The sequence below is a fragment of the Lissotriton helveticus genome, chromosome 8 (assembly GCF_964261635.1).
Source record: "Lissotriton helveticus chromosome 8, aLisHel1.1, whole genome shotgun sequence".
NCBI classification, from domain to species: Eukaryota; Metazoa; Chordata; class Amphibia; order Caudata; family Salamandridae; genus Lissotriton; species Lissotriton helveticus.
Genome location: NC_136069.1, coordinates 1,520,547,459 through 1,520,574,256, shown reverse-complemented (window position 1 = coordinate 1,520,574,256; position 26,798 = coordinate 1,520,547,459). Strand labels below are relative to the sequence as shown.

General features: G+C 45.5%; 1 protein-coding gene across 1 annotated transcript in view; it reads right to left on the bottom strand.

The window, feature by feature from the left end:
* TENM4 (teneurin transmembrane protein 4) overlaps positions 1–26,798 on the bottom strand; it is an 873,376-nt gene that overhangs the window by 40,173 nt on the left and 806,405 nt on the right. The window contains exons 25-26 of the mRNA XM_078658490.1: positions 21,791–22,668; positions 12,661–12,833 (exon numbers count right to left, since the gene is read on the bottom strand). Of these exons, the coding sequence (XP_078514616.1) occupies positions 12,661–12,833; positions 21,791–22,668 (1,051 nt within the window). The remainder of the gene's footprint in view (positions 1–12,660; positions 12,834–21,790; positions 22,669–26,798) is intronic.

Sequence of the window (26,798 nt, the reverse complement as noted above, 5' to 3'; positions counted from 1 at the left end):
TGGGCCGGTCTCGTGGAGTGCCTTGTGTGCATGGATGAGGAGCTTGAAGGATATCCTCTTGTTGACGGGGAGCCAGTGCAGGTTTCTCAGGTGGGAGGTGATGTAGCTGTGGCGATGTACACCAGTACATGCTGGAATGAAGCTTCAACAAATGGAAATAAGCACTGAGAAAGCATATAGTTTTCACCAGTGAACCTATTGGCTTTAACAATGCCCTTTGATGATGCTGTACAGCATTGACAAGGTGCTGTGCAGCATGGCCAAATGTTTTTTTAATAAGCGCAATGACATGACTAGCCACCTAATTCTGTAGGTGCACGCATCTATCACCAAGCATGCGTGCTTACAAATTGATGCAGGGGCCATTTTTTATTTGGTCCTGATCATTATAGGCCATTTTTATCATCAACTGTCTTGATCACTTGTGTGGATTTACTTAAATCTAACAGTGATATTCAATTCAATTCAATTCAAGAATCTTTATTCGGTGATTAGAAAACACCATACAAGCACATTTATATATACACAGATAATCAATAAAAAATTATTAAATACTAATTAGGATCCTTGTACATAATTGATACGCTAAAAAAGAATGCCGACATAAGGGCCATAAAAATACAGATCACAATATTTCATTCCTCTCCCCTCGTCTTTCTTAAACGGATTGCGACTTTGATAAAGTTCAAGATACTACACAAAGTTAAAGGGTCAGAGGCTTTTAACAGAAATACTAAGGCATCCCTGGCGTGTTCCAGTTGGGCCTTTTTTAAGATGTTTACAAGGAATCTACGCCTAGGCATGGAAAAATAGGGACAAAGCAAGACAAAATGAAGGGAATCCTGCGGAGACCGATTGTCGCAGCCGCAGGGGCCCTTCTGCTCGATAGATGAAGTAAACCCGGCAGGTATAGCCAACATGAAGGGGAGCAGATTCAGTCTGAGACGGCACATATAAAATCTGTCCTGTGCATTATGTAGAAGAAATAAGTAAGGCTCCATGCCCTCCACGCTCTTTACCAAACTGTGGGCCCTTACAGTTTTTTTCACTCCTTCAGCACCAGCTCGACATTGGGTTTCTCGTTCCAGAAATAGTTCCCTTACTTGCTTCTTGTGCTGTGCTGAAATAGTAGCTGGGTTCGTGAAAAGATTCCCCAACCCTAGATCCTCCAGGGTATTTTTCACGTATTTGAGCCAGGGGATGCGCATAGAATGGGTCCTACCTAGGCAGTCCAATAGAATTTCTCAGCTTAAATGCGCATCTGGGTTTATCCATATTTTTAACCAGGCCACTATTGGCCTAAGTTTTAACAAATCTTCCAAATATGGCCTCCCTAGCTCCCTGTGGGCTATAAGACCAGCAGTGCTGGGTGGCGCCCTCAGGATTGTTTTCAAATACCTATTTTCTTCCTGTTGGATTCTAGTTGTGTTCACGAACCCCCAAACTTCTGCCCCATAAATTACTTTGGAGCATGTTATGGAGCCGTACAAATTCATCACCTGTTCCGGACTCCATCTGCCCACCCTCCTGCCATATCCAGCTATCGCCCCATTGGAGGCAATCATTTTAGTACAACGTTCCGCTACCAAGGGGGTAAATTGCAGGGCACCGTCGAAGGTTACCCCGAGGTAGGAGAACGTCTTAACCTGCTCCAAACTGTGGGAACCTATTGTGTAGGCAAATTTGGAGGAAGGTTTTTTGCCGGCCAGGAGCACATATGATTTGCCTAGGTTGACAGATAGATCCAGATTACTCATAAACTCCGCAAACCCCTCTATCAGGGTTTGTAGGCTTCGAGGTGTTCTTGCCAGTAAAACCGCATCATCTGCGTAAAGCAGGACGGGGATATACCGTGGCCCAACCCTTGGACAATCTGCCTTTAAACCCAGAAGGAACTGCTCCAGGTTATTAATGTAAAGGGAGAACAAAAAAGGGGCAAGTATACAGCCTTGTCTGACTCCACTCCTACACGGAAAGGAGTCAGACAGTCCTCCCTCCCTATTAAATCTGACCCTGGCCGTGGTGTCACTATGCAGTTCCCTCAATATGGTGATTAGGCCACTCTCTATCCCCATACCTGACATCATATCCCACAACTTTCCTCTGTTGACGTGATCGAATGCTGCTGCCAAATCCATGAATCCCATATAGATGGGTTCATCGCTGGCCAAGGTATACTTGGCAGTCAGCATATACAGGTTCAGGCACTGGTCACTAGTGGACCTCCCTGTCCTAAACCCATACTGGGTATCCGAGAAGATGTTGTTTTCTTCGGTCCATTCGGTCAATCTATTCAGGATTGCCCTTCCCAAAAGTTTGGCCGATACGTCAATCAGGGAGATGGGCCGATAACACTTAGGGTCATCCCTATTGCCCTTTTTAAAAATTGGCACAATGATCGCCTTAGACCAGGATGATGGAAGCCCACAGATAATAGCAGTATTTAAAACCCTGGTCATCAAAGGAGCCCATAAATCTATATTGCTAAGGAACAGGTCGGGAGGAATTCCATCCGGGCCCGGGGCTTTATTTTTAGTTAAACCCTCCATCCCTGACATGATCTCCTTTAGAGAGAATGCAACCGGTGGGACCTGTCTTGGGGATACCGGTGGCTCCACATGGGTGCCAGACTCATAGTTATATAAACCCCTAAAGTGGGTAACCCATTGCTCCGGAAGAATATTAGCCCCTATCTCCGGAGAATCATTTTCTAAAAAGGTCGGTTTATTAATGATTCTCCAGAACCCCGCTAGATCTTTTCTTTCCCCAGCTTCTCTTAAATCTGCCCATGCTTCTGCCTGTAGGGCAAGTTTCCTCCGTTTGGTCTCTTTTTTATACTTTTCTCTACTGACCCTAATAATCTGTGGATCCCGTGGTTTCGTCTTGAGGGAGCATTTCAGTTCCCTCAGTGCCTTAGAGCAATCTCTGTCAAACCAACGGGGATTTACCTGGTTACGTGTGGGCGCACTAGACCTTAATAATTCATCAATTAAATTGGCAATATGATCAAATGCTTCCAAGACCCTTGGACCCTGTATTTCTAGATCTAAACAATCATTAATGGCCACTAGGCCCTTGTCGCCCAGAGTTTTATAAAACTGTGCCCCATCAATTTTAGACCATTTCAATCTCCTGCCTTGGTCAGTGGCCCTCTCCTCGATTAAACAATGAGATTTAATTCCAGTGCCCGCCTTGTAAAAGAGCGTTAAAATGAGCGGGTTATGGTCACTAAAACTGCTCCACTCTATCCCTACACTGATTATTTTGTTGATCAAGGATCTCGAGACCAAGATGTAATCTATAATAGATGCACAGCCCCTGCCCTTAAAAGTTGGTGGGAGTGTGCCATCCGACTGTGGGTCTATCATGTTAATTGTGTGCTCTAGGTCGTACTTAAGCCGAAGCAACCCAAGAGCCACCCCAGTCGGCGTGTGTGAAAAATGCGGCCCCTTCTCAATTGGGCATTGTGCCCAATCTGTATTTACCTTAATCAGTGCCGGACAGAGGTGACAGTTAAAGTCTCCTGCCAGAAGCAGCCCATGGGACGGCCCTTTATTCTGGGATATAATTTCTTGACCCAGCCTATGGTCAAGTTCAGCTAATAGCGGGGAATGGGTATTTAGTGTCTCACTGTTATAAAAATTAAAAACTGACAATTTTAACCCCTTTCCAGAAAACCGAACTACCTGTATACCATGTAGATTCCAGTCTGGGGACGACCAGGTACCTGGGAGGGATAAATCTACATAGACAGCTAAACCACCCATTGCTCTCCCTGAGCTAGGTTTTCGGGCGGGAACAAAAAAACACTTATAGCCCTGGAGATGGTAATTATTCACCACAGCCCATGTCTCCTGTAAGCATATAACATTAAATTTCCTGATAAAATCAACCCACTCCTTGTTGTTAAATACACCTGCTAAGCCCGCTACATTCCAGGAAATGATCCTCACATCCTCACCACCTAATGCTACACCCCCCTGGCTCCTTGCTCCTATCTCCTGCAACACCCCTTGCATCGCCCCCCGCCTCCTCCTGCTAAACTATCTACAGCCATACCCTTGTTTTCCAAAAGCATTGGTTCCTCCGCCCCAATTGTGTGAGTTTGCATAGCCCTGTGTCTTTGCTCCTCCGATATTTCTACTTGAGCGCCCTTTTCTGTGTTCTCCTTGGGGGCCTTCCCTATTTGTCAATCCACCCCCTCTAAGCCGTTCAGACAATTGAACCGGTTATAAGTAGGGAGAGGTGGTACTGGTCTGCCAAATAATGGCCTAGGGTGAAAGGCCTGGTGTCTCCCCCTTTTTCCAGCCCTCTCCCATCTGTCATAATTTGGGAGTGGGTGGAGTAGGCCTGGGGCGATGGGAAAGAAGAAAGACACACGGAGGGTTTGGATGGTAGATTCCCTTGATATATTTTCCCCTTGACATATATGCGACACCGTACCCTTGTCCCTAAAACTCACCAATAAGCAATCCCCGGGGATGGATTTCTGAGTTCTCCCCACCCATGGGACCCTTCTTACCATTATAATTTCGTTATTAAGATGTCTCGGGAGGGGTCTATTTCTGTTTAACCACTTGATTACCCTGGTTTTTAGGGCACAAAAATCCTCAACTTCGCCTTCGTCAAGTTGCGGGACCCCCGCCATGACCACAGTAAAGTCGTTAGTCTCAGGTGGTAAGTTGGGACGACGAGGTCTTGCGGGGGGCTTCTTTTGGTTGTCCGGGATAATATTATCTACCGGGTGTACCAGAGGTGCTGGGGCAAGAGAAGGGTTAAGTGTGTTGGCGTAAAGTGGTTTGGTAATTGCAGGTTTTGGGTTTAAGGGTTGTTGAGGGACTACCCCATTTACAGCTTGTGGGGGGGCTGGGTTTGCTACCCTGTGTCCCGACCCTTGCGGGACAACAGAGGTGGTAATAGATTCTGGATCACTTCCCTGTCGACCAGCGTGAGTTTTCAGACTTCCCAATGTAGCCTCCAATATGGTTAGTCTGATCTCAATCTTTTTTATGCTTTCGCTGATCGGAAGTAGCAGCGACCTTAACAGAAATTCCAGGTTTCCCAGCGGCACAACAGAGAGGGGGACATTAACACTACTAGTTCCTGTATCTTTGATCAAGGCAGGAACTGTGTCTTCCTGAACGTTAGGTTTGGGGTATGGCTCTACCGGTAGTTTTACTATTGGTACAGGGGGTTTTAGGGATTTGCCAAAGTCCAAATGTGAGTTCTTAGGTTTACTGCTTCCCTGTGCTCCCTTTGCCCTCCTCCTACGCTTTTTTGGAGGGGGTCCCAAAATTACTTGTGTAGTGGCTGCTTTCGGTTTGGTATTCCTATCCTTATGAGCTGGGGGCGGTTGTGAAATTAAATCAATAGTCCCCCTAGCAGAACTGGGGCTAATGGCTGGAGCTGTACTCATGATTTCAACTGGTGAGGTGTTAGTACGCTCCCTTAACAGGAGTGGGACATCCTCAATTCGTGATATCTCCTCCCTAGATGTAATGGATTGTTCTCCAAGGGGGGTATTTTTCAGGTTGTCCACTGATCGTCTCCGTTCTGCCCTTAGCCGGGACAGATTTCCCTCCTTGTCAGCCTCCCCCACTGCCCGTGAGAAATAATTTTCAAGAGTCCCGATTTTCACTCCTCCCGGCTTCAAAGGGGTACTCTCCCTTGCCGGGGAAGGCATGATTTTGCTCAGGAAGGATCAGTTGTGACTCACAGAGCGGATATAACGAATTGATAGCTCCAGGAGTTACCTGCACAATCTGGAAAACCAAGAGAGTAGGCCCAGCCCAGCCTACTCCGGCCTATGACGGCCTTGGACGGTCCCGCCCTTGTCCCGGGCTTCTCCCGGCACCCTCCCGCGCTACTAAATGTGCAGTCGAAATTATACTGGCGGAAGTGGGTGTGGAGAGGCGGGGTGGGGCTGGGCGGGGCGGTCAGGGAGAGCGGGCCAGCTGGAATCGGCCTGCGCAACCCGGGACTCCTGGGAAACCGAGTCCGGGTTGCTGCTCGCAGCCCTGTCGCACACTCACCGCCCAGCAACAGCAGCAGCCTCGGCAAGCTCACTCCTACGACGCGGGACCCGCGGAGCGGGTTCCGCGAGCTGTGGCAGAAAAGGTCCTTCAAGGGGTCAGTGGGCAGCAGCAAGTTCCAGGCGTCCTTTGCAAGTCCCAAGGTAATTGAAATTCCCCGCGCTATTTGAGGCGGGTGGGGCTGGGCGGGGCGGTCAGGGAGAGCGGGCCAGCTGGAATCGGCCTGCGCAACCCGGGACTCCTGGGAAACCGAGTCCGGGTTGCTGCTCGCAGCCCTGTCGCACACTCACCGCCCAGCAACAGCAGCAGCCTCGGCAAGCTCACTCCTACGACGCGGGACCCGCGGAGCGGGTTCCGCGAGCTGTGGCAGAAAAGGTCCTTCAAGGGGTCAGTGGGCAGCAGCAAGTTCCAGGCGTCCTTTGCAAGTCCCAAGGTAATTGAAATTCCCCGCGCTATTTGAGGCGGGTGGGGCTGGGCGGGGCGGTCAGGGAGAGCGGGCCAGCTGGAATCGGCTTGCGCAACCCGGGACTCCTGGGAAACCGAGTCCGGGTTGCTGCTCGCAGCCCTGTCGCACACTCACCGCCCAGCAACAGCAGCAGCCTCGGCAAGCTCACTCCTACGACGCGGGACCCGCGGAGCGGGTTCCGCGAGCTGTGGCAGAAAAGGTCCTTCAAGGGGTCAGTGGGCAGCAGCAAGTTCCAGGCGTCCTTTGCAAGTCCCAAGGTAATTGAAATTCCCCGCGCTATTTGAGGCGGGTGGGGCTGGGCGGGGCGGTCAGGGAGAGCGGGCCAGCTGGAATCGGCCTGCGCAACCCGGGACTCCTGGGAAACCGAGTCCGGGTTGCTGCTCGCAGCCCTGTCGCACACTCACCGCCCAGCAACAGCAGCAGCCTCGGCAAGCTCACTCCTACGACGCGGGACCCGCGGAGCGGGTTCCGCGAGCTGTGGCAGAAAAGGTCCTTCAAGGGGTCAGTGGGCAGCAGCAAGTTCCAGGCGTCCTTTGCAAGTGATATTCTTTCTATCGACAGAGTGTGCCTTCTTCATATCTTCTAAAACCCACTATGTGTCTATATGTGCCTGCTTGACTGTCATTCAGGCAATCTACTAAGTGTAGAAAAAATGTGTGTGAGGAAGGAAGGAACCTCACGGGAGCAACCACCAGGGAACTACTGACTGGTACTCGTCAGTCTGTTCCTCTTATCATCATTGGCTCCTTCCAACCATAAATGAAAAGAATTGCAAAGAATGATGTAAAAGGAAAATGATAATGAACAACTCAAAAGGTGATAATACCTAATTACATTCATGTGCACTTTTTTGTTGAGTATACTGTGAGTGGAGGGCAACCTGGGTCCTATGTTCTTCCCTCTAAGCTCCAATGTATCAGGGTCATTTTTTATTTACCAAATCGAGTTCGATTGCAAAATTTTCAAAATATGAAATTTAAGTAGGACAAGGAGCTTTTTTAAAGGCCTATAGCAATTTACTGCCTGGCTTTCCCCCGCCCAAATAAAGACTTAAAAAAAGGGTCAATAGATGGTGGCGGTGAGTAAGCAATGGGTAGCAAGCGGCGGTGGGAAGCAATGTGAAGGGGTTCGGTGGGAAACAACAGTGATAGGAGGGAGGGGAAAAGCAGCAGGCGAGGGAGATGCAACACTATGGGCAGGGGAGAAACACACAAGGGACAAACGAGCATGAAGCAGGTGGGAATTTGGCGAGGGAAAGAAGCACACTGATAGAGGCTGCAGCCCATGAGGGAGGCAGAAACCTGGTGGCTGGGTATTTCAGAGAGCAGATGCACAAAAGGGTGAGAGCTGGAAAACACATGCACTCTCAATCAATGCTACGTTAACATGAAAGATGTGGTTCCCTAAAAGGGAGTAGTGGAAAAACAAAAGCCAGGCGATCAGAGAGATGGTAAAGGGGATATGCTCCAGGGGAGAAAAACACAACATGAACAAGCTGGGACAAGAAAAGCCATTGAATAAGAAGCAATAACGCCAACAAATGATGAGCTATGGGAGGGCTGTAAGCCCCTGTAAACAGGTATGCCCACAATAGGTCTTTTATAACCTCAACCTAAAATGGCCCCTGGATAACAGCTGGAGCAAGCAATGGACACACCAGTGTGTGCTGCTCCCATTTTAACTGCCATAGAGTGACAGTAGTGAGAAAAGGAGATCCAAATGTTGAGGCAGGGGGCCTTTATTGTCGATTACTGTCCAATGTCATTGAAAAAGCATTCTTGCATGTGTAAGGATATCATATTTTAATGTAGTAATGACATTTCTTGTTAATTTTTCTTTACTCCTCCACGTTGGTTTGTGGTAGACCTGTGAGAGGGACCTAATCTGGACTGTATTGCACAGTTCCTTCAATTCATTTCACATATTTGCTTGTTGTCAATACTTAAAGTTACACACATTTGTTTAGATTTGCCACACGTCCAGTATTTGCAAACCTATGAGCATGTCATCTCTACCATTAGGACTGCATTCAACTCAGAATAATAAGACTATTACCAACACTTTCTACCTCTTAACACTGTATGCAGTAAATTTCACCCGTCTTTAGGCGGACTGCAGAGAGGTGTGATACGCAAGCTTCGATGCGCCTCTGTGGTACAACGTAAAGGTGTACTGTCAAGACTTGGGCTCTCAGCGAATCAGAATCTACGCCGTCGGAGGCACACTGCTTGATTTTTTGTGTTTTCTATTAAAACAAGCAATTTTCTTAATCTCTAAGAGAAATTACCATTTTATCATGCACCGAATTCCATTAGAAGGTGCAAGTGACAACTTTTCATCTGAGAAGAGGGCAAATGTTATAAAAAAATGTTGCAACAAAATACATATTAGAACGAAGCGTGTGAATAATTATAATGAATAAATACCATATGTGACAAATTGGTATAATTACTACAACAAAGTGTAGGCGAAATCATTTCACTGGAATTGGACTGTGGAAATTGGATTCTGGATTGCGGGATGAGCTAATTCGTGCTCAGCGGCAAGTTTGTCATCCGTTTACGAGGTCAGACCGACCTAGAGTAATTTCAAACACAGCCTGCGTCAACCTACGGCTTATCCTGGCATTATCTTCTGTGCGTCTATCATCAGAAGACAAGTCGCATTAAAACAGTCTTTGGAGATTAACAGAAAATAACATTGGAAGGCATCCAGAATTGGTTTAGTGTAAAATACATTCCAACTTTCCACTTGAACACCAAGTAAGTGCATAACATAAGGGAGGTGACGTGCAGGAGTATAATAGACTAGTCTTATGTCATTTTCATCTGCCACTATCATCTAACCTAGGAAGATTTGATGTGCTCTGTTGTGTAATTTAAGTGATTGTCAATTGAAAAGTATATAAAGAAGTGTTGCATTTACCAGGAAAATGCAGAGCTTATTTGATTGACCTAGAGTATGGTGAGCAAACGCACTCGTAGTAATGATTCGAAAGAGTTTGCAGTGCCCATGTAGGAGTCAGAGTGTGTGGGCTTAATGTATAGGTTCTTTCCTCCAAGATGGTGGGTATGTTAAGGAAAATCAGGCTTGTGTGGTTCCTCAACACTGCAACACAGAAGATAACTCAGTACAACCAAGGACACCTTCAATGAAAGGAGGACTACAAGGTCTTGAATCCATGACAGCAGACGCACGCCTGAAGACGATGAGCAAATTTGTAGGGAATGCAGAGGTTCAGGTAAATTGCTTAGCATGAGGTCATACTCCGTGCAGGTGCATGGTGAGCTGGTCCATGCGAGTGTCACAGAACCAAACTTATGGTTTCTAAAACATCTTGCTCTGATAAAAAATTCGACTCCAAACTTCAAATTTCTACTAATGCTATTTTCTTTCAACTAAAATGATCCCAGAGAGAATAATCTAAGTTGACACCTTTCTTTAGGCACAAGCGGGAAATTAACAGCCCTAAACCTCACAAGTACCTCTAGTGAATCTCCATCTCAGTTGTAAATGATCTGGCTCCCCGCGTGCTACACCGGGCTCACCAGCTCCCTAGAAAGACCATCAATAAAATTACTGACAATTTTTCCAGCACCAGACAAGTCTGGAGCCGAATGGAAGAGCTGTGGAAGCTCTTCTTACGAGCTACCCAAGGAACTTCCACATGAGCCTGGAAGTAGATAGAGCCAATCCTACCACGCAGTGAAGTAGGATCTACCAGTGCAATGCCGGCAGCGTTCATGAGGGATACGCGCACAACAGTACAAGACAATGAAAAGCTTGCGCGCAGTGCGTTCACGCTATTGGCATGGACACAGCTAGTCTTCCTTTGCTCCAATTCTTGTCCTTAAGTAATTACACTCTATGATCCCCTGTCTGTTATGTCTCCTTGGAGCACTGTAGACAAGGGCGTGGATACACCTTTCCTGCTGGAAAGTACTACATAGAACTAGCTCCCAGTTACATGAAATCTATGTACTCCAGTGGTGCACTTTGTATCATATGGAAAGCAACATCTGGGCAGGTGATGACACTGACATTCTGCAACCTGGACTTGCTTTTGTCTTTTCTCAAAACTTTATTAATGGTACCAAAAACACAGAGAATATTGGCTTTTCTAAAAGTGGCTTAATCATTTGCCCTAATCTACTAATCCTATGATCTTTTCAGCCAACCCATGTTGGAGACGCTTGGCATTTTATGTCAGTGTCTGCGGCCTGCAGTTGCGATAGTGTGGGAGAAGAGTCTTTCCAGTAAAAATAATTCGAGATTTGTAAAGCGCCTACTTATCACCCCTGAGGGAATTCAGGCGCTGAGGGCTGTCGAGTAGATTAAGTGAGCTATTGCCCAGAGTCACGTGATGCGGAGCTGAACTGCCGGTGATTTAACAGTGAGCCCTGTGCTCCGGAGTCAGCCACTCTGGCCACTGCACCACACCTCTCCCGCTGAGGTCTTAATCCCTCAACCAGCAACACATGGCATCTGGGACACTGATGGAGAGAGCTGGCAACCGAAACAGTAACACCAAACTGTGTAAATGCGGTGACACAGAAGGCTTACTGCGTATGTGGTGAGAACTTTGGTGCAATACTATTGGCCCCATACAATTAGTTTGACATGCCTTAAACTATTTGAGACAGAGCAAGTTTAAAAGTGTTTACTAGAGAGCAATGGGAAACAGCAGAGGTGATGGACTTCCACAGGTAGTCTGCGCTCACTGTGTTTCTATGTATAGGGAGAGGTGCTTTGATTGACGTTCAGACTTTTAGCTTAATCACTGAGCCGTTTTACACTTATAGGAAGACTCTTGGCTTCCATATCTATCTGGCTATTAAACTTAAAATGATATGAGAACAAGGCCTGGCTCATCACAATTGTCAGATTTTACGTGGGCTTGGCCTTTAATGAAACCATAAAAAGGGAAAAGAAAGAACTACTGACAATAAAAATTAAAGAGCAAAGGTGACAATGTTGTCACTGTCATCAGAGGGTACACCACAGTGCTTAGGGTTTCTGTCAAAAGTTCCTAAGGAGTCTTTTTCTCAAAACAGGGCTACCTCCGACTAACTGGCACAGAAAGTCACTGAGCAGTGCTGCGGGTAGAGACTGAATAAGTGAAAAGTTCTGCAACTTTCTTTCCCTACCTGCAGGGTACGTCTGCCCAGCCATTCTAAATCGATAATGAAAAAGCAGGGAGCGTGTAAAAAGCATTGGGAATTGTAATATAACTTAATTCCAATTGTTGTTGTAATCAAGGGCACTATTACAGCCATTACTCACCTCTAAATAACACAACACACAGCAAAGTGCCGTGTAGATAGATCACTTTGACTTTAGTCAACAGGCATCCTAAAGCGGGTACCCAAATCCCAATAGCACTATGGCGCCACAGAAAGGCACTGCATAAATAGCACAAAATAACACAGAGTAACCTAATATAAGATAATCTCTCAGCTTTGAATAGCTTTATGTGCTTTGGTGGTTTGTATTTGGGAGCTGCATGATGCTTTCCCTTCGCTCCTTTCTTTCCATGCCTCTCTTTTGGAACCCATCCTAACATACTATTTATGTTACTGTGTTTTTTCCCACTTGGAATGTTGGCAAGAGAATATATGCAGGAATAACATACATATTGGGATAATAGTTGTACATTTGTCATGCAATATTTGGTTATTTTGAAACCCCTGTCACATTTATACACTCGATTATGTGTAAAGTACTCAATTGAAAATAATAGAGTATTTAAAAAATACTGTCTGGAGGCTTGTTTAGCTCAAGGAAGTATAAGCACTCAATACTGCCATCAAAAGATTATTTAAGCAAGCGACAATGAATTATTACTCAAAAACATTTACTATTGCTTAAAAACTGCAAAGGACTAGTGACAATAACTAACTTCAAAAGGCAAAAGATTTTATAAAACTGAGGAAATCAGACTAGGAAAGAAGTTGCAAAGGCCTTGTGCAGCAGGGCTAGCCCTCGGCTAGCATCTCTCAGCTTGAGTTCTGCTGTCATTGTGCATCGGTGTGCAGGGAATTCTGTTGGGATATTATTTGTTCGCATTTCCAGGATGATCGCGAGATGTTGGTCGTGTTGCGCGATCATCTGCACATCGCTACAACCCTCAAAGACAGGACGCTGCGTACAAAGCAGGCTTACCTTGCAACAGCGTGTAGAAAGCACCCGAAGCGGACAGATTGGTCGTTATGGTAACATCCTCCTTGCTGGATGTTTCTACTTGGACGTGCACCGAGCTGTCAGTATCGCCGCGGAAGCTGTTGACTTGGCCTGTGGGGAAGGTAACGTTGGTCAGGCGGCCAAAGCTGTCATACCTGAAAATCAGAATAAAAAATGTGTAAAAGACAGGCAACAATGTTCATACAAATATGGTTAAGTGCAAAGCAAGAAAGGCCAACATTGGGTGAACAGAAGAAGTACTCAGCGGATATCATCATCTGTAGCGGCTGCTACTGCGCTTCAATGGAGAGGCGGGCGTGGGGGGAGGATTAAAATAGAACAGCTGAGAAAATAAAAATAAATAAACTTACCTTGCTGGCGGCCGCCTCTTCTCTGTTCTTTTTTCAGGACTGTAGGAACAGGAAGCACCCAGGATTCAAAAGCCCTCTAGCCAATCACAATCCTGCTTATAGCAGCGTCGTGATTGGTCTGAGCACCATGGATCGGCACTCAGATTGGAACTGGGGGCCTGGGCATGTTCCTCACCAGTTTGTGCATTGCAGCCTGGTGAGGAATATGGCACAGTGTGCATGACTGTTTGGCTGGCTCAAAACTGCCGGCTTTTTGAGCAACGCAGCCCAGCCCTGTCCCGCTTCTGGAGATCCGCTAGGGAAAAAATAAATGATAATAACCTGGCGTTTTTTAATTTTTCTTGTGGGGCACGCTCCTCCGCCTTAGCTGCCACTGATCATCATTGTGTGTCCTAAGACGTCAAGTGGCAGCATAAAGGATGTAGCAAATTAGGGCTTTATCTCCCAGAATGCATGGGGTGGTCAATGAAAGCTTAAGACTGCAAACATGGTGTCTTGATGACGAAGCACGGTGACACCACACTTAAGCATGTTGCACCCCCACACTTTATGGTCCATGAAACAGTCACACTAAGTAGCATTATGGGATACACATGTGAACTATACACTATTAAAGTACATCTCATCTGTCTGCCCATATCTGATTTTTATTCCATCTCTACTTGTATACTCCATGGTTTGTGATGGATATGAAAAGGGTTAATTTGTGTTTGCTGTGACACTGCATGCATATGAAGAACATGAAAATCACAGGCTCTTTAAATTTTCAATCTTTGTGCCCCTCCTTGTTTTTTAACGGAAACTTAACATGGGAACATATCACCCCCTCTCACACTGTGCCTTTTCAGATCTGGCATAGAAGAGACAGCTTTTGCTAGCCTTGTGTAATAAATTAAGGGAACAAATAAAAACACCTACAATAATTTATATTTTTTAAGCATGAACATATCACCCTCTTGATGGTTTCAAGGCGCTGGGGGCCGTCGGGGAGATTAAGTGAGCTACTACCCACAGTCACATGGTGCAAAGCTGAGCTGCCGCCGGAGATCGAACCGTGAGCCCCACGCTCCGGAGTCAGTAGCTCTGGCCACTGCGCCACACCTCTCCCACAAAATACATACATACAAAAACATACATAAAAGGGCTTGTGGGTCAGCCTTCCTCATCCACTGTGTGCCCAACTATGAGTGACATTTTGCTTCCCCCTCACCACAGCATACAGTATGGGGCAGTGGGGAAGACCACATCTGCCACTGACTTACATGCTCTGGGAGTGTTTTGGCATTTTTCCTGATCACACATGTACATCCAACTAAACAGAAGTGCACAACAGTGCCTGGGCTTGTGGGCTGGTGCTTCACTTGTGGGCTGGTGCTTTACTTTGCAATTTTTTTTTGTTTCTATTCTTTTTTTCCCTTTTTTTGTCTGTTTAAACTATGTGATTACAGTAATTCAAAGCCAACATAACCTTTTTTTGCACCACTAATAATCATATTTTCCTGTCATATGCATTAAAACTAAAAAGGGTTTAAATACCATTTCTAGTCTAATACGTCAGAACTATTCTATTCAAATTATTTGCAATGGTTAGTTTAGTTTTAATTTTTACATTTTTGATGCAAGCATATGGCTGCCACATTTAGCGGGTGGCATACTCTCCCCCCACACCCTTTTTATTTTAGTAGAGTGCGCCTGCAGTGAAAATTAAACAATATCACACCAGCTTGTCAAGGCCAGACCTATTGCCTTTACTAATGCTTGTTTTAAAGGCGATTATGAAGTGCTAAGTGGCTGCTGCCTCTTACCATTTACTCAGCACATTTGCGCTGCACCTTGAAAATTGTTCATTTCTGATGTCGGCCTCTGATTATTAATTCATTACTCTTGGGAGGGCAGCACAGATGGCGAAAGCCTGTTTCCATTCCCAAAAGATGTTTCCCTCCTTTAATGGATCACTTGGAGAAGTAAGGTCAAGTGAGGGATTAGGATCAGAAAAGATATCCCTCGCCTGCCTGTTCGTGGCTCCAGGCGAACAGCATGGGGTACAGACTGAGATCGATTTGAGATAGACAGAACATTTAAGATGTACATAGACGTGGGAAGTTCCAGGAGGAAAGCAAGCATGCCTCAGACTCCTAGAAGAAATAATACCAGTTTCTCTTAAAAAGTAGAAGAAATGCGCATTATGGAGGTTAAACAATAACTACATTTGGCCTTTGGAGCCTACGAGCCATCAAGTACATACTTACAGCTCACCGACATACTTGCCAGCATTTAGTGACCCAAGAGAGGTAGGTTTTCCACAGTTTAAAACAAAAACATACAGACTTCACTGAAAATGGCATCACATGCCATTTTGCCTAGTGCTTAATTTGTGGTGGTGTTTGCCGGGACTTGTCACCAGCACTTATTTCTTAACACCTCAAAATTGCTTTGACATTCCTATACATGGTGGCGCCGTCTGTATTATTCTAAACAAAGCCAAACACCCAACTGACAACTCTCTATGGTTACATATGCCAGACAGCCACTGGACAACTCTCTGTGGTTATATGTGCCAGACAGCCACTGGACAACTCTCTATGGTTGCCACACAGCCACTGGACAACTCTCTATGGTTATATATGCCAGACAGCCACTGGACAGCTCTCTGTGGTTATATGTGCCAGACAGCCACCAGACAACTCTATGGTTATATATGCCAGACAGCCACATGACAAATCTCTATGGTTATATAGGCGGCCAGCCACCTAGGAGCATTTACATATATGTAGCCCTGGTTGGAGTCGGTGAGAGGGAACGGCTCGATGGGAGATCTTATATCTGGGGTGCACTCTATAAGTTATACCCCAACCAGTTAGAGGAAGCAGGTTGTGTAGAGTGCCTTTCCCCTGCGTACAGGCACAGATTTTTTCTTGCAGTGCCCCTTGTTCCTGCCCGACCAGTTCTATTTGTTAATGGATAGATAATTTGGTTATAGGAAATAATTCCAATAAGTCAGGGTTATTTCCCTTCCGTTTTCCAGTTGTGCAAGTTTAACTTTACTCAGGAGCACATGAATTCCTGGTACTGAGGAAGATCAAGCCTTAAGAGTTCCCTTGTTTGTTTGCACAGGAGACCGGGTCCACCTTCAACCTTTCTTGAGCACAGAAGTCTAAGGGTGGTCTTGGTGGGCTATACGCATGCCAGATGTTCAGAATAACTAATGCATATGTAAGAGGGATCCATTTATATTAGTTCTATAAAAATGTTTGTTTTGGGGTTTCTATGCAATCTTTCATGGAGTTGGCACCCCTGTTTTTTGGTAATCTTTTTTAGACCATGACGAGAACATAGACTTTTACTACGAGCAAACGACTGACATGCGCAAGAATAGAATTTGACCACATCACTCCCAACTGAAAAATGGTGAACAAATTCCTATGATCCAACAGTATTTAGACTCCTTGTCTAGCATGTCCAACGCAAATCCAATCAAAATGCGCCTCCAAAGCAAATACAAATCCTACACATTCAGCCCCAATCAAAATGTCCTCTATAGTGCACCTTGAGCAAAACCACAAATTAAAGCTAATTTTGCAAGCTTACCACAAGATCTTTCAATCCATGCACTAACTCCCTATTTCTTACTGAGTGCCCTGGAGAAGGGCCTGGTGGGTGTTCTGTGCTCTGTAAGTTGTGCAATTTACACATGTATGAGGCGGGTGGGATCATAACTCTTTCCATTAGGGTCAAAATTGAAAATGCCATCGCTGAAAGTGTGAAATGATATAATTAGAGTTTTACATAATCGTACTGGGGACAATATCAAGTAAGGTTATAGTAAACCGGCTATTGTCTTGAAAAATTGAGATTAACTGTAAATGACAGCATGTAGCGGCACTCCCACCGGTGCGGTTTCAGCGTCACGCAGCATGTCTGGTGAACTTATTCATGATTTGTGCAATGAGGAGCATATATATTGCTAGCTTTTTCCAAGGGTCAAGTGAGTGAGAATTCCCAACTAACCATAATGCGCTACGATATCAACAAGCAATAATGCATTAGAAGGTATCTGGTTGTTTCTTTTACTGGAATATGCTATCTGGAGCGGTCTATGGTGTGAGAAAGGACTCCGCTAGTTGGGACTAGGACATGGGCGTTGCACCAAGTCGAAGAAGGTTATATTGTGTGGAAGGACCACTGGAAATAACCTCATCAGCAATCAAGATATCAATGTTGTATGAGCGCCCCATGCCTAAAATTCTAGTGGCATAGTGGACATTTCTACATGAAGGTCTATAAAAAATATGGGAAAAGAGCAGTATCAGTATTCATACCCTCTTCTGAACAAAATAAAACTAGAATCCAGCACAGTTTATTCAACCATTTTGTAAGGAAGTGCAGGGGAACCGTGAGAGCGGGGGAGGGAAAATTACATCCACGTCTGAAAACAACAGTACGACAAAAACACTGGCAAAGGGCTTCGGGATAGCTTTAAAAATTGTGGCGGCGGCATTTTGGGGTCTTCCACTTACTCACAAAATGGTTTCCAATCTGATCCTGGTAACCTTGGAAGTGATCGCTGAAGCTACTGCGCACTGTCGTTTTTGGCCTAAACGATAGCTGGTACTGTGGCCCAGGAAAGTGGGTGGACACAGTGTCAGTAGAATACTTGGTACCTGGAGCAGCGTCCAGGCTGCAGGTACATGACGAGAGGGCTCACGTGTAATAGCGAGTGGAGGGCACAGAGTGGCGTCCTTTGGGGGACTCTAAACTTGCGGCATAGGAGACTGTGAACAGCCACGGGGGCAGCAAGCAGAACTGAAAGTTGCTTTACCTAGAGAAGGACCTGGACTTGACTACACTAAGAATGCATGCTATAAAAGTGCATTACTCTTTCACTTCACATCAGTGTACTGGTCCTCCTTTGTGATTTGGAAGCAATCTTCACAGAAGCATATTAAAGCTCTAGGTTTCTCAGCGCTGTAATGACAGGGCGGGTATGCATGGATATCCTTTCAGCTTAAAGTTCAGTGAGCATCCCTGAGAAATAATGGAGAAAAACTGACAAAAATAATGCCTCTTTTTGCCAAATGCTGTAAATGGGGATTAAGAGTGTCTCTGGGGAGCGCGTCACATTTCATTGTAGAACCGCATACAATGGTTAATTACATATTCTGAGACCTTTCCAGACACCATTGCAGAGAATATCAAGTAGAGTTCTAAAATAATTTGACAGCGGTTTTGAAAAGATGAAAAAAGGTCATTTTCACCGATATTTGATCAGGTACGAGTCTGATGGCATTTAAGTAGCTCTGTAATTAAGGGCAGCCTTGGGTTTCTTTCTTGCTTTTACTTCTGTTGAATATGAGTCTTGCAGTCGAATTGATACAATAATTTACATCAACTCCCTAACTTCCAAGCATTGCAATGAGATTCACTAGGCACTCATGTCTACACAACACCACAGTATTTTTATGGAAAATAATTGAGTACTAGGACCAGACCGGTAATTACAGGTCAACTACAAATGGTTCACATTTGAAGAGTTGGTAAATCCCCACGGCCCAGGCAAAAACTACAAAAAAGCAAGAAGGGGGGGTCCCTTAATGCCCCGCAGGAGGTAAAAACCTTGTCGTCCACATGCTGTTTATTTATTTTTTGACAATACCTATTGACTCTCACTATTTAGAATCCAAGATTCATTTTGTGCTGACTAGAGAATAAAATGCTTAAAAATTGTGTCAGAATTTGTAGACCAAGGATTGGTCTACAAAAGTCAAGACTGGGCCAGTCGCGGTACCTCTTTCTGCTACTTTCGATACTGAAAAGTGGCAACAATTTTCACCGTCATAACCACTGTGCCTTTGCGTTAAAATAGTGTAGGGCTTAACAACTAATCCATGGCGATACAAAAGGGAGGAGAGAAGAGAGTGACCTTTGCATGTAGAGGACACTCAGTTGAGAAAGCTGGTCTAGCAGAAGAATGAGAAGGTGGAACAAGGCCCATCAACCATCGTTAAAAGACGCATAAGAAATGTAAGAGCTTGTGAGAGAACCTCTTGCCAGTGTGGAGAAGAAGTGGCCACATATGAGGGACCTGAAGTCTGAGGTCAACCTACATAAAGCATACAATGTGTATGCGGTGAAGTAGTCTCCCGTTTTTAAGTTGAATCCTGGCAGTCTCATGAAGAGGCAAATTCTGTGGAGGTCTGGTGGTGTGGATGACTTCCAAATGTATCTCAGATGAATGGTCTCTGGTCACAGCTGCAGACATGGAACTACCTACAAATGCCGGACACGTGACATGCGAATGAGGCAAGGAACTAGAGTCTGGTTGGAACCACAATGAGCCAAATGTTATGTTCTAGAAAAGGTATGGGTAACTCTGTAGAAGGACTCTTTTCTTAATGCGGTTTGAAAAGCCTTCAATACTGGATGAGGTTATTGATTCAGCATTAATAAAACCATAGAAAGACCTTTTCTGAGAATTTAAATGCAGCTTATTGCATATGGGGCTGGCATAGAGCACATAAACCGTGCCATTGACACCAATTGATTGAAGATATTAAACAAAAAGAATCCTGACGAAGGTTCGACTCATTTACCTTAATGTTGCAATTTTAAGAAGAAGACCACATGGCAGAATACACACTAAATCGGGTGCATTTGGTTTGGTGTCAAGTATAGTGTACAAAACTGGTTACTTCCCTGTAACAATAGTTTTACAATTTGAAAATTGCTGTGCATTCTGTGAATTATTTATTCCACCATCTAGTGGCTGGAATCTGGGAAGCACTTTCATAACCCCAAAGACATATTCTTTTGGGCATTGACCATAGGAGGAGTCGCGATAGCTCACTATGACGGCAGGCATTCAGACTGAAGCATACCGGGGTGAAGTGTGCATGGGGTTGGGACAGGTGTCGGGTAAGAAGTGTTTTAAACTTATTCAATACAATTATGTACATACGACTTACCTAACCCCTGCCAAACCCAGTAATATTTACCCGAGCACTCCTCCTGATGTCTGCACTATAGGGAGAAAGGTACTGACTTTATACACCTTACATGGAAGTGCCGGAAGGTGCAGAGATGTGCTGGACAAGCTTCCACACAGTACAGGTCGAGTGGTACAGCAAATGTTCGACAATATATTCTGGTTGTTCTCCACAACAACAAAAAAGGGGATAGATGGCTCAGAAATTTCTGTTTTAGAGAGTAGTACTGGCGAAAAGGAGAATAGTCGTACATTGCCTTTGCCTCACCTGCCAAAAGTACATATATGGCAAATAAGTGAGCTAAAATGGGCCACTGCAGAAGAAATCGTGCAAATTTTGCACGATGAAAAAGTAGTTGCAGGACTAAAATGATTAGATTACTGAATGACCCTTCGGATGGAAGGTCACCGTGAAGGCTTAAAATTCATGCTGGTCTGGGTCGGCCTCTGTTGTGTCTGATGAAAAGCTTATATTAAGGATGGTGGGCTGACTGGGACAAAAGTGATACCCGAGATGGTGATGCCCAAGGGATGCATCGTCAGAATAAATATTGTGGAAAAGGTGTGTTGGAAGGCATTGGGGCGGGTTGTTAGAGCAAACCAAGGTTTAAATGGTTTATGTTCTCTAAAGAAGTGATGCAGCAGGAATTACACAGCAATAATAATACTGTATTTGACTATTAAGATAGTGTAAATGTGGATACTGGTAGGCTTATTTGTGTTTTTTTTAAGATAATAAAAAAATACCAAAAATACTCACAACGACGTCAAGTGTAAGCCCATAATGCCCCAGTCTGTAGTCGCCATTTTAAGATTATTGTTCCCGCCGTTGGATTCAGAAGCAGCAAAGACACGATCGATTGAATGTTGCTGTCCAGAGGCAAAGTCTATCCAGCAGCAAATAGTGGCGGAGTGAATCACGCTTCCTGACAGCACGTGCCAAGGAACAGCCCCTCACAACCTGAGCGCCTTCATAAGCACTCCAGCCCTGTAATGCACTATGTAAATCTACTAGTGGATTCCACCAAGTCTCAACAAGTATGGCACTATTCCAGGTGGTATCCCCCTGTACGTTCACTTGTGAGCAAATTTTCCCTCTGAAATGGGGAATAACATGTGCATCCAAGAATACTGGGTGCAAATCGGCATTTTTCCCTTGCAGGTGATATAAGGGGTCCCATATTAGCACACGTTTACCACTTGCTGAGGGCAGGTGAGGTGGTAAACGGTGGTGGGGGCAAATTTTTTTCTTTTCCTGTCGGAGGAAGGATGAAGGGAATGGGGTAGCTGGAGGGCAGAGGGCCTTTCACCTCTGCACATGATCACTGTTTTCTCCTCACCACCATGCTGTTGCATGCAGGTGGCCAGATTCCGGGAGCAGGTCCTGCCCGTATCAGGGTCTGGTGTCCGCGAACTCCGAACTATCGGATCCAGAGTTTGTGGACAGGATAGTCCCATGCCTGGAGGCATGGACACCTGTAGTCGCCAGGAGCAGTAACCCCTGACCACCGGGATACCACTCCAGACAACTTGCATTGTTGACATTAGTAGCAACAGTCCAAAGAAAACTTTTTTTTTGCATTGTTTTGCCTGGTTTCACAGTAAGACCATATCTGTAGGACTATTTAAATTCTGCTACAGTTCAAATCAAAATACTTAATTATTTCTACTATTGATTTCCAATTTTAAAAAAAAGACATGGTAGTTAAGCAGAAATGGATGAGATACATGACTTCACTATCTGTGACATGCTACTTACTCATAAAATGTAGTCCATCCATTTTCATTGCTCTTGGTGGCAAGGAGGCCAGAGTTCCCGTGGTACGTCATTGTAGCCAGCTCGTTCCCTTGTGCGGTTATACTCTTCAACGCACTGTTGGTGCCAATGGTTATCCAGTACACTTGACCATCGGGTACTACTAGCCAAAGTGGCATGCCTGTGGAATCTCGACGTATGTTTATAGTGTTGCCATTGTTGTCTGTGATTAAGGTGATGTCTCCGTCTCCGGTGTATGTAAAGTTGTACAGATAGTCCCCTGTAGTAAGACTTTGGGTATACACATGTTTACCCGTAATATCAAACAAGTACAGCTCCTGGTCTATTGGGGACGAAACCTCGTAAAGGTTCTGAGAGTTGAGGAATGGCTTGTTTGTCCGAATGAACCTTATCCTGATATTCCCAAGGTCTGCGACATACAGCTCCCCATCAGCACAAACTGCAAGCGAGGATGGAGAGTACAGCTTGGCATCCTTCGCATAGCCTTCATCGCCAGAGTAGCATTCACAGTTGTTATCATTTTTGCAGTCGCACCCGCTTGGTGCCCCAGCTACCAGGGAGATTTCCCCGTTGGTCGTCACTTGCCGGATCCGGTTGACTTTCTTGCCATCAGTTTCAGCAATGTACAAGATGCCGTTGTGGGACACGGCGAGAGCAGTAGCGGACTCGAGCGTGGCGTGAACCGCCACTTTGGTCAGCAGGAAGTGGTCGATGCCTGGCACCTGGCAGTGCATTGGTCTTCCTGCCACAATGCGAACCTGGTGGTTTTCAGAGATCTGCAGCACAACATTATTGTCAAGGACGTATAGAGAGTTATCCATTGGGTTGACAGCCAAATCAGTGGGCAGCTCAAGACGAACCTAAGGCAAAGAAAACAAAAAATAACCTCTTAATGACAGTAACTTATTTTTTACAATAAAATATTTTCCATTATTCCTTTGGTTAAGCACATTAAGATGCTTTACTAACACAAGGAGACCTACAATTAACTTGTATGAAAATGAGTATTATTAATTTTGGAGCACATAGAGCTGTCTCGGTTAACAGCACAATAAATAAAATTTGCAAAAATCCCACAGACTCATCATTTCCACGTTTATAAGCAGTGTTCTTCTCAACAAGAAGATCAGGTGAAAATCCACAATGGTAAGTTTCAGTGGGCTGTGGTAATACAGTATTCGCATACATTACTGTAGCAAACGTCTACAAGTTTCTTTCTCCTTCTTGAACTTAATTGATGTGAAAGATTTACAATAACAAAGTTCTGAAACACAATACCTCTTCCAAGAAATTCCCCAGTAATCACGTCTCCCCCAGAGCTGCACCACAGCCAGGAGAGAAGATATACAAACCTGACAAGTAATTGGAAGACCTCGCAAACAGTATGTCAAGGTAATATTACACTGTCAGCCTCTGAGTGTGTACAAAACTCGACAACCTCACAGACCATGTTGTTCTATTCGCTACAAAAAGCAGTGCCTGAAATGTCCTGCCGTTAATCGCGGTTTCAAGGTGGCCGAGCTTTCGCAGATGCTGGGGTATCTAATGTACTATTCTATCTCCAGATCTAGATTAGTCTGGGCAAAGTCAGAAATGCCCCAAATACTGTAAATAAAGCATTGCAATGCTGTAAATTAGCATGCCAGCACTTGCCTAGCATGTGCAGCTAAAGGCGAAAAACCAAGGAATACCAAGAACAGCCCACCCCGTACCTGGCCTGACGCGCAATCTGCTCTAGAAAGATCTAGACGGTTTATGGTGGAGAAAGCGGTCACAGACTTTGGAGTGAGAAATAGGAAACAGACAACGGAGCGTGAATGAAAGCTGCATAGGGTTGGGGAGAGGCTACGGGAACGTAAGTGTTCCATACACTGCACATGGCTTTCCTCCTCTCATACACCCAAAAGAGGCTAGCTGTTACCTACACCAGTTGCATGGTCAGCTATTCCACTATAGCCTTGGAGCCCCCCGTAGCAGGCTCTACGGGCCATTAAAGGCCCGCTCCAGCGTTAAAGCCTTTGTCTCGGGCCTTGAACAAGGAAGCGGGCCTTTATTAGCGGGTAGAGCCTGCTATGGAGGGCTCTAAGGCTATTAGAACATTCCGCCCCCTAGAGGGCAGAATGTTCTAATTAGTAAAACAAAGGCCTCACGGTGCCCGAAGTGGTTGAAATACCCTCGGGCTCCGTGAGGCCATTGTTCACAACAAAAGCCGTGAACAAACATTGGAATGTTGGTGCGCCGGGCTTCTACCAGCCACAAGAAGCCCGGAGCACTCCATTGACTTCAATGGAGCCCCCAACATTCCAATGTTCTAATACAGACATGCTTCCAGAGTTTCAGGAGGCCAGAGACCAACCCCTACCTCTGCTCCCTTGGCAGCTGTGGAATCTAAATACAAGAGCTTTCGCCTTTATCACGACAGCGCTTCAATAATGTAATTGTGTCTTTCCTCCCATAATGCGTAAGAAATAAACCTGCATGTATTTGGGGGCAAGCACAAGAAATTGCCTCTTAGCATAGCCATTTATTTCACACTTAATCGTGTCACTGAGCTGGCTGCCTTTATATTCCTATAACCCAGTTCTGCTTTGCCAATAAGTATATCCATACCTTTCACTTATGACTTGGCAGGAAACATTTTTAAAATGTGGCTTCCAATGCAGGGCCTCATTCTTCATTTTCAAGGTAAATGACTGCTGCAGAAATGTGCATAAAATGATTGTGCCCCGAGGCGTGCCGGGGACCAAACACTGGAGTATATATAGTAAGCTTGTTCCTGCAGCACAGAAGCCGGGTATCTCGCGACGCTCTCTCTTAGCATCTATACATTTCAATATGCAGAGTTTGTCATAGTTGATAAGAAACGAGTTATTTACCTGCCACAGTAGTTTTACAGCTTGAACCTAATCTAGAGTTCTGAGGCTTTGGGTCTACATTATCTCTGCCTGCCTCATTCTTATCTATCACATTTTAAATTTGTTTGAAGGTAGGAAACTAAAGGTAAGTTGAACTGGAATGACTGTTACCAGCGAAGAGTGCTTAATTTGGGGTGGTGGTATCCGGGGCTCAGCACTGATGGTTAATCACCAACACCAGCACTTTTCAAGGGCACCAGCTAAGGACACATTCATTTACACGGTGATTACGTGATTTGCCTAGAATCACAGGATGTTGAGTCGACGCGAAGCCTTGAACTTGGTTCCCAAGCCCCGAAGTCGGCAGCTCGGGCCATTACGCCACATTCTCTTTCCACTTTCATGGTTAGTAGTTGGTTCTGTTTTAGGAGGTGCTAACAAGAGGAATCGGCTGGTGCAAGCTACCTCCTGGTGAGAGCCCCAGCTCTTATTTTTTGTTTATAAATTAACCACTGAGAGCGAAGCTTGGATTCCATGTATACCATGACAAGTGGGTGCCAAAGCCTGCCCTTTATTTTAGCCATGATCTCACATTCTCTATCTTTTACTGGTTCCAAGCCTGCTTTAATCTTTGTTGTAACAAATTTATCAAAAGACATACTGCAGTCTATGCTCAGACTTCAAAGACTCGCACACCTTCCAGTGGTCGAGCATCACCTGCTTTTCTTACTATAGGGAACTGTTCAATTTCTAACTGACCTGACTGTACTCAATGTGTTAAAAAAATTCTCGTCAGCTAAATATTTAATTTCTTCTGGTCTTCTTTGATCAAGACTGGTGATTTTTTCTCACCAACATAAATAATTGAGAGATATTCTCACAACTAAATATAGGTGAGCTTGTGTACAGATATCCAAGTTAACAATTACAATGATCAGATTTGGTATTTCACAGCACTGTAAACGAAAGGTTCCATCACCCAACTTATTGACCAAGGGTGGATGAAAGGGTGAGTCAGCCCTGCCAAGATTCTAACCTCTGATCAGCAGGTCAGGGACAGTTTCGGAATTGAGCGCTGAACGCACTAAGTTGTTTTAATCTCTCTCCTGATCACCCCACAAAAAAACAAAACCCTATAATCAAAAACCTATAATCTATTGGGACGTGAATGTGCTACTTAAAGTAATCTTGGTTACCCTGAATCATGAAAGCTGCCACAACAGCCTCTGCGTATGGCTTTTTGGAACGCTGGTCTCCTCTAGGGCACAGGGTACCTAACAGTACAGACAAACAAGTCAATAGGTGTCCTAAAAGGCGTCACAGGTTCTGGCCACATCCAGCCAGATGTGTTACTTGCATCCATAATTCGTGTAACACAGCAGAGTGTGAGAAGCTTCTTGTAATTCCATAAACTTATCAAATTATAAAACAAATACTACCCCAACAAGCATTGGCCAAGCCAAATAGGTTTTGCCTAAGCAAGATTTATTGCTTGGTCAATGTTTTTCAGACATGTTGTACAGCAGCGCGGGCTGCTGTGCAACAGGACTTAAGTAAATTTTTGGGTTTCGCCTGCCGAAAGGCTGCGCTCTGCGCAGCTTTTCAGCGCAGGTGAAATCCTATGTCGACACTAAGCACTTCGGGAACGTCCCCCGGCTCTCATTGGCTAGCTCCATAAATGGAGGCTAGCCATTGGGTGCCGGATCTGTCCGTCAAGGCCGGACCAGATTCGGGGGCGTTCCCGAGATTTTTTCCCTGGGCGGAGTTACGTTTTTTCCCGTTCCCTCCCCTTTCACTGAAAGTGAATTCAGATGCGCTGTCCATTCCCGCCCCCTCCGTGTCCTCTCCCGCCCCCTCCCGCCCCCTCCCTGTGCCTTTCCGCCTCCCCTCGCTGTCCTGTACACGTTTCCCGCCGTCCGTGTCCTCTCCCGCCCCCTCCCGCCGTCCGTCCCGCCCCCTCCCTGTGCCTTTCCGCCCCCCTCGCTGTCCTGTGCACGTTTCCCGCCGTCCGTGTCCTCTCCCGCTCTCCGTGAGCCTGTCCCCCCCTCCCCCCCTCCTGCTCTCCGTGAGCCTGTCCCCCCCTCCCCCCCTCCTGCTCTCCGTGAGCCTGTCCCCCCTCCCGCTCTCCGTGAGCC